We start from the raw sequence: 12,232 nt of genomic DNA, 5'->3' as shown, positions 1-12,232 counted from the left end.
TTTTGGCGTTACGTTTAAAAAATTGCGATCAAGTGCAACTTGTACGTAAGTAAAAAAAACAAGCGCGAGCGCTCTACACAGCGAGCCCATGAACGCAGTCCTTGTACGCACGAGCGGTGGCTTTCCCGAACAGCTTGGATCATGATGGTGGACCTTCGCGCAACTCTGCTCCCTGCGGGAGCATATACAGCCCGTTTCATCGTTCAGCCCGTTTTATCTTGTCTAACTACTCTCGTTCGTCTAGCATCACACTCATGAAGCAAACTCTAGACCTTCAAGACTTTTCACTGCGGCGTCATCTTTCTAGACTTATAACTTTCCACAAAATATATTACACAAATTAATCGTTAAAACAAAGTCTCTTCACTGCTCCAAGTTATGTATCATCCCGTATTGATCACCGTTTCAAGGTTAGTGTTCCAAGCTGCAGAACTAACCAGTTCTTTCATTCTTTCCTGCCCACGACCAACTCAGACTGGAACCACCTGCCCACCTGCATCGTCTGCTTCCCAGAACCAGAATCTGCGCTTCTTCATTATTTATGTTAATAACTCTCATTTTGTATTTGATTATGATTAATCACTTACCACTCCTATCTAGAATACCTAAACGGCCCTGATAGTAACGAAATAAATACAGGAACACTATCTTTAAGTATGCAGGGAAGGAGATGAGGGGTTAAGGCTGTGAGTCACGTTGTCGCAGTGCGGGGAGGCGGTGAATGGCGACTTTTTTATTTGAGTTGCAGAGCGAAGTCCATGGGCATACACTAGCGGCAGGTTTCCAAGCATTTCACCATAAAAAAGCCGAGCACTAGGCAAAGGGACAGCTTGTACCAATTGTATCGCCGGTGGGTATCCGAGGACACTGGGGAACGAGCCCCGCACCTCCCGCATACGAAGCGCATGCTCAAGCCATTAGGATTATATTTCCTTATGACAGATGCCTTACGCTTACTGAAGAAGTTTGATAGCTTTGCCGGTTCTATTCTATATATGGGGTTAGAGGCTTCCATGCTTAAATATATCCTCTCCAGCTACCCTACCTCCTACTTCTAATGAGCAACACCAATCATATATGTTAGATTATCATTCAGTGCTTGAACGCTAAGGTTGTAGACCTCGTTTAAAATTAAATGTCTCTTCTGCAAGGAGACCCCGAATTCCTCTACTTTCCCTCATATCGCTAACTCGTTTAAGGGCTTCTTCCTTGCTATATTCCTTCGTTTTCTCTTGAAGTCTAGGCTAATTCGAGACCTTACCATCCTGTGGTCACTACATCTCATTTAGCACACCACCTCCACACCCGGCAGGATGCCAGGATGCGAGTACAATATGAATTGTGTTAACACGGCAGCGCTAAGGAACCCGTGTCACAGAAAATTCGGCGACGCCGTGGGCGCCATTGACCGCGAGCGAAAAACCCATGAAAAATCCCCAGAGAATAAATTTAGGAGGCAGGTGGGCCACTCAAGTCAATTATCAAAACCAGCGCTTGAAGACACGCACAGAAAGTTGAGACTCGCACAAAGCGCTGAACGGACAACTGAATTTCATTCATGAAGCAATGCACAATATACACAGTGCAGATAAAAGAGTCGGCGATCAGTCCCGTCACGTGTTCCTTCGTACTCTTAACTTCCCGCACCCAAAAATGCCATTTCCTTCGATAACAGCGCGAAGTTAAGGGTATGAAAGAACATGTAACGGGACTGATTGTCGACTGTTTATTCAGCATTGTTTCACGAATAACGTTCAGTTGTCAGTTAGCGCATTGTGTGTGTCTCACTTTTCTGTCCGTGTCTTCAAGCGCTGGTGTTAAATGCGTAACCAACTCGCCCAACAGGCCACATTCCACCTAAGTCGCGAAAACTTGTAGCGTCTTCACAACCTGCCCACCGTATTGCAAGCAAACTGCGGGTCATGGTAGGTGGGAATTAAATTGATGACCGGCCGCTAGAGGTTGCTCGGCAAGAGCAACCTGGGTCGCACAAGCAGCACCCGTGTCAGCGCCTGCCAACGCACTGCAGTGGCGCGTCGCTTAACCGCTGCATCACTGCCCCAGGAGAGGTATGAGGACTCCCAGAGATCCATGAACGTTAAGTAGAGAATGGCCAATTCTGCATATATGGGCACTACGCTATCGCTTCATAATCTGAAGGCGGGAGCCTAAGTGTCCGTCCAATTTTGTAGCTATAGCTACATTACGGTAGCATTTCGAGCCTTCAGCGTGGCGGCGCAGTGGCGGTGGCCGCGCCGCCACCCTGTGGCTGCGCCGCCACGCTGTCACGTGGTTGGTCACGTGGTGCGGAGCAGCTGCCAACGGCGCGGTGCGTGGCTGGTCACGTGGTTCGTCACGTGGTTTGGTTTATGGGGTTTAACGTCCCAAAGCGATTGAGGATATGAGGGAAGGCCGTAGTTAAGGGCTCCGGAAATTTTGACCACCAGGGGTTCTTTAACGTGCACTGACATCGTACAGTACACGGGCCTCTAGAATTTCGCCTCCATCGAAATTCAACCGCGGCGGCGGGGATGGAACGCGCGTCTTTTGGGTCAGCAACCGAGCGTCATAACCACTGAGCCACCGCGGCGGCGGTTCGTCACGTGGTTGCTCACGTGTCCAGGCCCGTGGTGCGGAGCAGCTGCTTCTGCCGGCAGCGCAGCGCGCCGGCGAAACCGAGCTGCAACACCTGTGCGCATGCGCAGTGTTAAGTGGTACGAAGATGAAGAAGGAACGCCCAGAGAAACGGAGGGGCGAAAGTCTGACTTTGCAATTGAACTCAGCAAGTTGTATTCGGCCAGCAGTAGCTATCGCGTCACTTCAGGTTTAACCAGAGCTAAACGAGAGCCATTTTTTTTTTTGTCTTGCCATTCAGACCTTTCCACGACCACTTCTGGTTCTTCAGTTTGGGGAAACAGGTATTCATGATCCGTAAATTATTCCGATCTGTCAAATATAGCAATAGCTTCCCTCTGCTTTTCCTAGAACCGATGCAACATTGCCCTGCTGCATGGTCTCCTCGTTGCTTCTTGACGACCGTGGCATTGAACTCGCCCATTATGACAGTGTGCTGAGCTTTTACTTTACCCATTGGCGATTCCACTTATTGATAGAAGCTTTCTACTATGTGGTAAACATGACTGGAAGTAGACACGTAGGCCTGTACCACCTTCAATTTCTACATCTTACTAAGCTTCACTCTGATAACTGCAATCCTCTCATTAATGCTGTATAATTCCTCTGTTTTGCCAGCTATTTTTTTATTGATCACGAATCCGAGAACTATTTCTCGTCTGTTCGCTAAACCATGATAGCATAGTATGTGCCCACATTTTGCACTGTATAGTCTTCATATGTCCTGACTTCACTAAGCCCTATCGCATGCCACTTAATACCTGCTAGTTCCTGAAACAGCATTGATAGGCTAGCCTGACTGAGTAAGGTTCTAGCGACAAACATTTCCAGGTTCAGTTACCAATGGCGGCCTGATTGGAGCCGGAGATTCTTAGGACCCTCGGCTACGTCACGGGTCTGACCAACACCTTGGTTAGTTGCTCCGCAGCCGCTAGAAGTTCGGACCGGGTGTTAATTGGTGTGTTCATAGAGGAGGTCGTGGCCAAGTAATACACCACGGTAGCCAAATCATGCACTGGCGGAGGGAGTAGGCTATCTGCATGGCCAGCGGGACCAGGGCGTACCCCAGACCTGGTAAATGAATTACAACAGAACTCGTATTTTTCTTTCCGGCAGAGAATTGCCGCAATATCGGGATTCTAATCGCGGTCCTCTAACACACAAGGCATATGCTCTACCTCTACTCCATCACTGCAATACGCAAGACGGTCTCGGTGTGATCTACGCCTTACCAGCCTCCCATGCTGTATAGTAAAGAGCGTATGGTACGAGGAGGTCTACTGGAAACTGACTTTCCTCCAGCGTCTCGAGGCCGCCATAACTCTCCTTGGCCCCCGAAGTTGCACCTGTACCCGGGTGCGAACCCAAACTCGGCGGCCGCGTTTCGATGGAGGCGAAACGCGAAATGCCCCCGTGTGCTGTGCGATGTCAGTGCACGCTAAATATCCACAGGTGGTCGAAATTATTCCGGATACCTCCACTACGGTACCTCTTTCTTCCTTTCTTCTTTCACTCCCTCCTTTATATTCCTTCGCTTACGGCGCGGTTCGGATGTTCACCAAGATATGTGAGATGATTAGTGCGCCATTTCCTTTCCTCAAAAACCAAATCTCTCTCTCTTTCTCCCCGAATTTAACAAGCACATATGCCACTTGTTTACGACTACGAGCAATAGTCACTCCAAGGGCTCGATGGGACTTGTTCCCAAAGCACGAGTCCCAGTCCCGCTCCACGAACAGGACAGTCCCACAGCCCTCGACGTCTCCCCCACACAAGGAAGCCGAAAATTTCATCACTGCGCTTATGAAGAAAAGAACCATCAGTGAGCTCTCTGTGGGGTGATCGCCGCGAGAGATCATTGGAAGTCTTTGGACAATATATGGTCTCCTGAAAGGGTGTTTCTTCAGCGATGGCTGTGCCTTCAAGTAAGCATCATCGCCAACTTGAAGAGCCTGTAGGAAGTAGACGCTGACGTGTGCCGAGCAGATAACGCGGGGTACTTTGCCAACGTAGTTGAGAAAAAAATCGAAGCTAAGTCTGAACCTCGCCTCGAGAAATCCTTGCGGTGCGTTCAGTTTAACGTATGGTGCTCACAGACTACCGGAGTCGTACTACAAGCTAATGCTGCCCTGGTTCGCTGCTATTCGACAAACAACGCAGTTGAACTGTTGGGTCTTCATACGACACGACTACCGCAACTTCGTGCGCACTTTCGCCCAAAACGGCAACCTAATTTTCGTTGTCTTTCCAGCATTCCCGCCAGAAAAACCTAGAGGAGATATCGTGCCCGCAACAACACCCTCGTAAACATAATTTGGCTACACGAGAAAAATCTGTATTCTAGACCACGTCCTTTAAGTGTCCGGGAATGCCGACGTTTACCATCGTGTGCAATGCTGCAACCATAGCGAATGCTCTTTAACGTCCTCGTGTGAACACGTTGCCTCGTGGGGGTAGAGTTTTCGTCCTGCGAAGAGTGCCCGTACCGATGGCCAGATACATCGAGGAAGCATCCACGGTGGCAGATTTGGAGTTGCACTTGGACTCGCCCTGGCAGCCTCCGGTGCGATCTCGACTCCGGGCGCCCTCTCGTGAAGGCGTTGAGCACAAACAGAACGTGCAACTTAGTGCAAACTGTTCGCTGTCCTGATGCTTACGAGGCTGGGTGAGCTGCAACTCACACTGGGATTCGGCTTCTTCGACGGCCTCACTTAATTGCCGTGTCGATCGAGGGCAATGAAATGAGGTGCTGGCCCCTGACATGGAAGACGCTGGTTATTCGACAGCACTGGCGCAGCATGGGCCGCGCCACCAGCGCTCCACATCGCCAAACGTCAGACATGCTGGACGTCGTCAGGAATCGTAGTACAGACGCGGGCATCTTGTTTTGCTATAGGTGTATGTATGCTACTGTAGGCAAGTATACAGGGTTGGTCAGAGGTTCCCAGGCCACAGGGTCTTCTTTTATCGGCATATCCTGGCATTCAAGATGCCGCTAAAGGTTTCAAGGTTCTCAGAGGATAGAACGATTCTTCTTCTATCATCTGCAGATATTTAGAGCTTCGGGGGTGTCGTAATTATACTGCTGAAAAGCAGACCCTTTCGACTGAGAACTTTTAACCGACCCTGTAGAAGTTTTTGTGTGTAATTCATTGTAATGTGTTGAAATGCACCCTGCTAACAAAGACAGTCTGCATACCTGCTTGCATAACAGCTTTTTCTTCTTGTCCTGGCATTTTTAATTTGTACCGGGAGAAGAAGCGAATAGAGTGAAAGTGAAATTGCACAAGGCAAGCGGCTCTAGGCTCACGCATGTGATGTGCTTGACGCTCGCAACGATTCAAACGCGCCGCCGGAGATCGAAAAGATCAGCTGCTTTAAATACTGTGCTTAAAAATGAAAACAAGAAAGCGGCGACGCCGCGATGGTCTTTTCGCACATTTGAACGAGTTCTGCTATGTACAACGCTAAATACTGACATGCACGTTAAAGAACCCCAGGTGGCCGAAATTTCCGGAGCCCATCACTCCGGCGTCCCACATAGCCTGAGTCGCTTTGGGACGTTAAAACCCCATAACCCATAACCTCATGGCAGCTCGTTTCGCTGCGCATCGCAGCATCGGTTCGGCCGGGCTGGCAGAATGCGAAACCAGGGATCGTTCGAATCAGCAGAGCGCTTAGACGAGGGCTAGTTCACTTCAAATCGCCGTGGGCCTGCAGTCGCGCCGAGCACCGAGCCTGTGTTTGTGTTGTTTTTTTCGAGTTGCATAATTGCGGGGCCTCACTTGTAGGGCATAATTGCAGTACCGCACCTTCCGCGGTTAGGAGAACTCCAAGGTTCCGGTATTCTATGGCTCGAGGAGAGGTGTCTCCATTGGGCACCGTAGGAGTGTCGTCTGACGAGCCCGAGAAACGCAAAACAGCCGATTTGGCGGGGTTGAAGGTCAGCCCAATGTAGCTAGGTGGTCTGCACATGTTGTTATCAACTCATAGTGATGTTTCACCACAAGTACAAGGACGTAGACGGAGTGACGACAACAGAATTCGTCACTCCGTCTACGTCCTTGTCCTGAGGTGCCACATCACTATGAATTCGTACCAACTCGCCCAATTTTCAACCCTTTTGTTATTAACCTTTGAAACTGCGCCTCACTCTCGGCCAACTGCTTAATGTCATCCACAAATGCTAGCACGGTGAGCGTCCATGATTCCGGAAGATCTGCCTATGAGAAGGTAGGCTTCAAGCCTGTACCGGAATCGGTGAGCAGCTGTTCCATTTCCGAGCTGTAAATTGTTCACAGGGCTGGAGATGAGGGCCGTCCTTGCCTCAGGCCTCGTGGAACAGCGACTGGTTCTGAGCTGTTCCAGCAAATCTGCCGACTATTGTGGCATGTCGATCGACTTCATGCGGCGTGGTAGTAGCTTAAGCTTAACGCTATTGTAGTCCTTAGTTGCGCCCGGGAAACATCCAATAAGTCACCGTGACTCTCGACGTGCTATCTCAATGCATTGGGTCAAGCTAAGAGGTTATCTTCGAAGCGTTGGCCCTGTTACAATCCGGACTCCAATTTCGTGTGGTGTCCGTTTGCTTCGGCCCAACCGACCATTCATATTTTCCCAATGTGGGTGAAAAAGCGGTACAGCACGCTGCTTACCTTCTTTAGCCTATAGTCCCGGAGAAGGCATTGGTCAGCTCCACTCTTTGGCACGCGCGCGCTTGAAGACAATCAGCGGGTGTAGTGTCATCCGATATGATTCCTACGTGCAGTTCGGTCTCGTGCCTGTTTGCAGAGGTATTTAACCAGGCCCGCGGGGATGTGTGCGCCTCGATATGGGAAACAGCCCGCTCCAGTGCTAGTGGTGTCACCTGCCATGACACAGGGAGCTGTTACTCGCATTGACGGTTCACATACCGGTTGACCGTACACTGCTTGCAGGTGCCGCGTTGGACGTTGAGAGAGGCCGGTGACCGCTAATTCAGTATCCTCGTCCCTCAGGTTATGTCGGAGTGGTGCAACCAAAACCGCCGGTTGCCGTCAGGGCCAGCAAGCGTGATCACTTGTCGCTGCCGATGGCTGCACTGGGCAGTTTTCCTTTGCACGTGGTGCTTGCAGCGAAAATACTCTTCTTATGCTGGGCGACAGTCTTCGATGGGATAGAGCTTGACCGCTCTGCGGTGTAGCCGATTTGCTGCTCACCTCGCTTCCAAAGCTTGATTCGCTTTCTGGTCCCACCACGGCCTTCAATGGGTGCTGCCCCACGAGCAGGTGTGTACTTCGTACTGGCGCATGATGTGCCTCAGTTCATAGAGATATGCCTCATACGTCGGTGCCTGCTCACGCACCCCGCTCTGCACAAACTGCACTGCCACAGCTTCTTAGGACCTTCTCAGGAACCCTCATAGGACCTGGGCAGGCCCTCCACGTTGACGCCAGGTGGAAGAACGACAGGAGGAGGCGGTTGTGATCGCTTCGCGGACTGAACCGTTCGTCCTCATCTCTGTGCACCTGCGTAATGCGGTCAGCCAATCTCGTGGACAGTAGTGCACAGTCTACGGTGATGCGGACCCAGAGCTCGCCATTGGCATCCATTTGGAGTTGCTGGCGCCACGATTTGTGACACCCTTTGTGCGCTGACTACTGCTTGATTAGCGCAGAGCGAGAGACTGGCAGTTCAGCACGTTCGACGTGAGGCTGCGGCAATGGCCAAGTGGTCTAAAGCAGCGACCAGCGGAGGTGATGTGCTCGCGCAGGCGCTGGTTCGGATTCCGCTGTTAGGATAGGAGGTTTCCGCTCATTAATTTAAACAGCTCACAGCGCTACCTACCCACCAAAACGGACCCAACTCCATGCGAAGCACTCCGGTTTTTATTTTTTAATTCTATCGAATTACTATCACGGTATATTTTCGTATCACGCCAGTGCCAAACCATCCCTGAATTTTGGGCACGCATGTGCGCTGGTTAACTCCAAGCTTTCTTGCTACTGGTGTAAAGATGCCTTTCCCAGCGGTACCTATGCGTCAACAGGGTGAGTTGTTGGGCTAGTTGGTGTTCGGATTTTACAGGCATATTCTTAGCGCAAAGGACGGGACGAGATACAGACAAGACGAGCACGCGCGCTACTGACAACTGCTTTATTGAAGAAAGATCGAGGCATATAAATGCATATCTGGCCTGCGCCAGCGCTACCTAACAAGGAACTTGGAATCACAGCAGATGACGCGATAGGAAATTGATCTCAGCATTATACGTAGTAGCAGGAGGGAAATTTTCCAAGCTTGCAGCGCGCGTAGCCATCAACAATATCAAAAAGTGCAGTCTCCATACTTGAAACAGTGAGCAGACTTCAAAGATGTTCCTGATCTTGAAGAGAGGCAGCAACGCAGCAGCTCATTGTGCAAGTGGAAACCGCGGCTTTTTCGACAAAGCTGCTGCGTTCTCAGTGTGGGAAAGTTTTCCGAGTTCTTGTAGCGGTGACGCCTATATATCCGCCTTGATCACGCTGCGCGATTTTAATTTACTCGCATCGTAACTGAGTTAATAAATTAATATTGTTTTTTCTGCGTTTTTTTCTCACGGCTTTTAAACGACCGTGTTCCCCAAGGCAGAGCGAAGTTGTCCTGGCAGACCTTCGACATGAGCAGCAGAAGCATTGCAATAACCGCAAAGGCTAATATTACGGTCGGAGTTAGCATTCCAGGTGCGTTTTCCCAACAGGTTGATAACCAAAATGAGCAGATTATGTCGAACATTCCAAGTTGTGGAATCCAAGAGTGCCCCCTTGTCCCCCGAGCCAGCGGCGAGCGCGTAGGAGGCACGAGACGGCGCGCGCCTGCCACAGGGAGTGGGAAGAGACGGCCCTCCTGCATATTACCCTGCTCCAAACAATGGGGTGAGGTCACGACAGTTGGCTGGCCACTTAAGGAAGGGTACATTGCAAGCGCACTTCGGCAATATTCGAGCGGTTAAGGGCCGTCTTACGACCATTTTTTTGCGCGTTCCGCACGGCATGTCGACGACGGACCGCATAGTCCGGACAACATATAGGCGTCCGGCCCGTCTGGCGACCGGAGGGAGAGTTGGTCAACTTCAACTTGTGTGCGGATGCGCGCGTCCGGCCGGCGATGGGATTGCGGCTATTGGCTGTGTCTTACGTGACGTCTCAGGCCCCCTCCACTAGTACACTAGGTATCTTAGATTTGGCTGCACTAGCTGCACGAGTTCAGAGAGTTCAGCACTGTCGCATACGCTTTGCCAGTGCAGCGCGCGCCCTCTGCACTTGCCTCTTCTTTTTGTACAAGTGCAGGCCTAGTTCTCGACGAGTTCACGACTGCTCTGCACTCACTTCGGAGCAAGTGCCAGCCAGTTCACGATGGCCGGTGTATTTCCCAGCGCGCAGCAGACGGCGGTTGAAATAGCTGTCGGCGACAGTATCAAGACAGTGACGGCTGTTCGCAGCAGCGATGGCTCCTACATTCCTGATGGGAATGGATACCTGTACGAGGGAGCAGGTGAGTGTTGTTCGATGGCTTACTGAAAAAACGTGGTAAGCACGTTTCACGTGGTGCGCGGTTTCGTTTGTCTGCTATGGCTTCAAGCAGTGAGCAGTAAACTCTAAATTCAGGATTCTCTTTTACGTGTGCACGAATTGCGCGTACCTGCGCTCGTACTGACCGTCTGTTTTGGTACTCGCAAGCAAAGTCGCACCACGCAAACGCCACAGACTGGTGCTGTCAAGGGAAATGCACCCTGTGCGATTTCTCGGTCACTTCGCTAAGTTTGCGCGTTTACATCTCGTTCTCATTGTTTTTTTTTCTTTTTCAGACGGCGAACGCTACAAGCTTGTTTTTCAAGCTGAGAATACAGCTGCCAGCCAGCCATGTGCTTCGGACGGAATCGCTATAGACGCCTCTGCCTCTGCCTCAGCAGAGGCAGTTGCACCTATACCTGCTTCTGCGGAAGCAGATTTCGAAGAACTTTGGACCGCCGCAAAAACGCGTTTTTTAATAGATAAATATGTTGACCATGAGGACCTGGTTGGTCAGAAAGGGGGATTCAGGTATGTATCCATCCCCGATTCTATGCAGCATGCTTGGAAACGCAAAAAAAATATGTATTTGACAAAAGTGCGAGAATTTGTTCCGAGCGGTTACTGTATTTGAATGTATTGGCACTAATTGTAATACAAACCAAAGTGCATTTCATATTTCATCCCAGCATGCTTTTGGAAATGTGACCCCTGTTTTTGCAGTTGAGATTAATAGTTGCTGCAGTACGTGTTTCAGTTCTGGCTTGATTTCTTTAGGACAAAAAAATGTTTTGGACAAGGTTGGAGAACCTCCTCAACGATGAGTTTGGAGGCACCCTTTCGGCTATCCAGGTCGAAAATACTGGAGCCTCTGCTGGAAACTCGGAGTAAGTATACTAATTGCATTAAATGCGTTTGTCGTTGTAGGCAGGCTTACAACTGGAATGGCAGACTAAATTTGGTACATGAGGAGGAACACACATGACAAGGCTAAGTACTGACTACAAGCTGAAATAACATTTACATTGTAAGCAATGCTTATTATTTTCCTAAGCAGTTAGAGCAAAAGAAGCATGTCATATGTGTCCATTCTTGTGTAGCTGGTTTCCTAGTGAAGTACTTGGTGCATACCACAGAAAGTGATGTAATCTTTGTATTCATGTGCGCAAAGTGTGGCCGCAGAGTACATGGACTCCTTCAGGGAAATGGAGGAGGTGCCGGCCAGCATGCCCCGCAGGAAGAGGCAGAGGACATCTTCCAACAGTTTCCTTGCGGAAACGCTGCTGAAATTGGATGCAGCTAGAGCCAAGCGCCACGAGGAGCGCATGGCCAAGTTTGACATGCTCATTGATGTCATGCGACTGGACAAGCAATAAACCCTTGCACTTTGATGTTTCGTGACCTGTGTGCTATATATCCCAAGTGAAAAGGAAACGTTCAAATTATGTTTCCACATTTATTCGCTTCAACTTGAACAGCACTACAGTTCATGCAAGCACTACACAGACAGCATAGCAGTAGCATGGCACAATCTTCATGAAAACGAGGCTGCCTTAGCATTGCTGCTTTGCAATGTATTCCCCCAGAGCCTCACTGTAGCCTAACAAATTAGGGTCAACATGTCCTGTTGGCTCTCGGTGTCCTGCATCGTCGTAAGGTGGCAAGGTCTCCAACTCTTCCAAAAAATCCCTTTCTTCATTACAAAAGTTGTGTAAAACGCAGGCAGCCATTACAAGGAAGCAGCACTGTTATACAGTTTTGGCGCCGACGAAGTACAACCTTCGAAAGCGCTGCTTCAACAGTCCAAAAGTGTTTTCAATGGTCACCCTTTGTTGGCTATGCCTTCCATTGAAGTTTCTTTTCCACGAAGGAAAACTGTTCTGGTTGTCTCTGAAGGGTGTCATGAGCCACGGCATTAGCGGGTAAGCGCAGTCCCCAAGAACATTGCGGATGCGTTCTGAAAGAAGGAGCTTTCTCTCAGCACACGCGCATCGTGTGTTGATCCCGGAAAACCGACGAATACGTGCGTGAATCTGTTTTTATCGTCGCAGATCCCCTGCAGTATGATG

The 12,232-nt window shown here is 50.0% G+C and overlaps 1 protein-coding gene across 1 annotated transcript in view; it reads right to left on the bottom strand.

The window, feature by feature from the left end:
- LOC144130049 (dorsal-ventral patterning tolloid-like protein 1) overlaps positions 1–8,225 on the bottom strand; it is a 32,280-nt gene extending 24,055 nt beyond the window's left edge. The window contains exon 1 of the mRNA XM_077664081.1: positions 7,979–8,225. Coding sequence (XP_077520207.1) covers positions 7,979–8,225 — 247 coding nt within the window. The remainder of the gene's footprint in view (positions 1–7,978) is intronic.
- Between the last annotated feature and the right edge of the window lie 4,007 nt (positions 8,226–12,232).

The sequence above is a fragment of the Amblyomma americanum genome, chromosome 1 (genome assembly GCF_052857255.1).
Source record: "Amblyomma americanum isolate KBUSLIRL-KWMA chromosome 1, ASM5285725v1, whole genome shotgun sequence".
In the NCBI taxonomy this organism is placed as follows: domain Eukaryota; kingdom Metazoa; phylum Arthropoda; class Arachnida; order Ixodida; family Ixodidae; genus Amblyomma; species Amblyomma americanum.
Note: the sequence above shows the minus strand (reverse complement) of the source record. Positions and strands in the feature narration are given on the sequence as shown.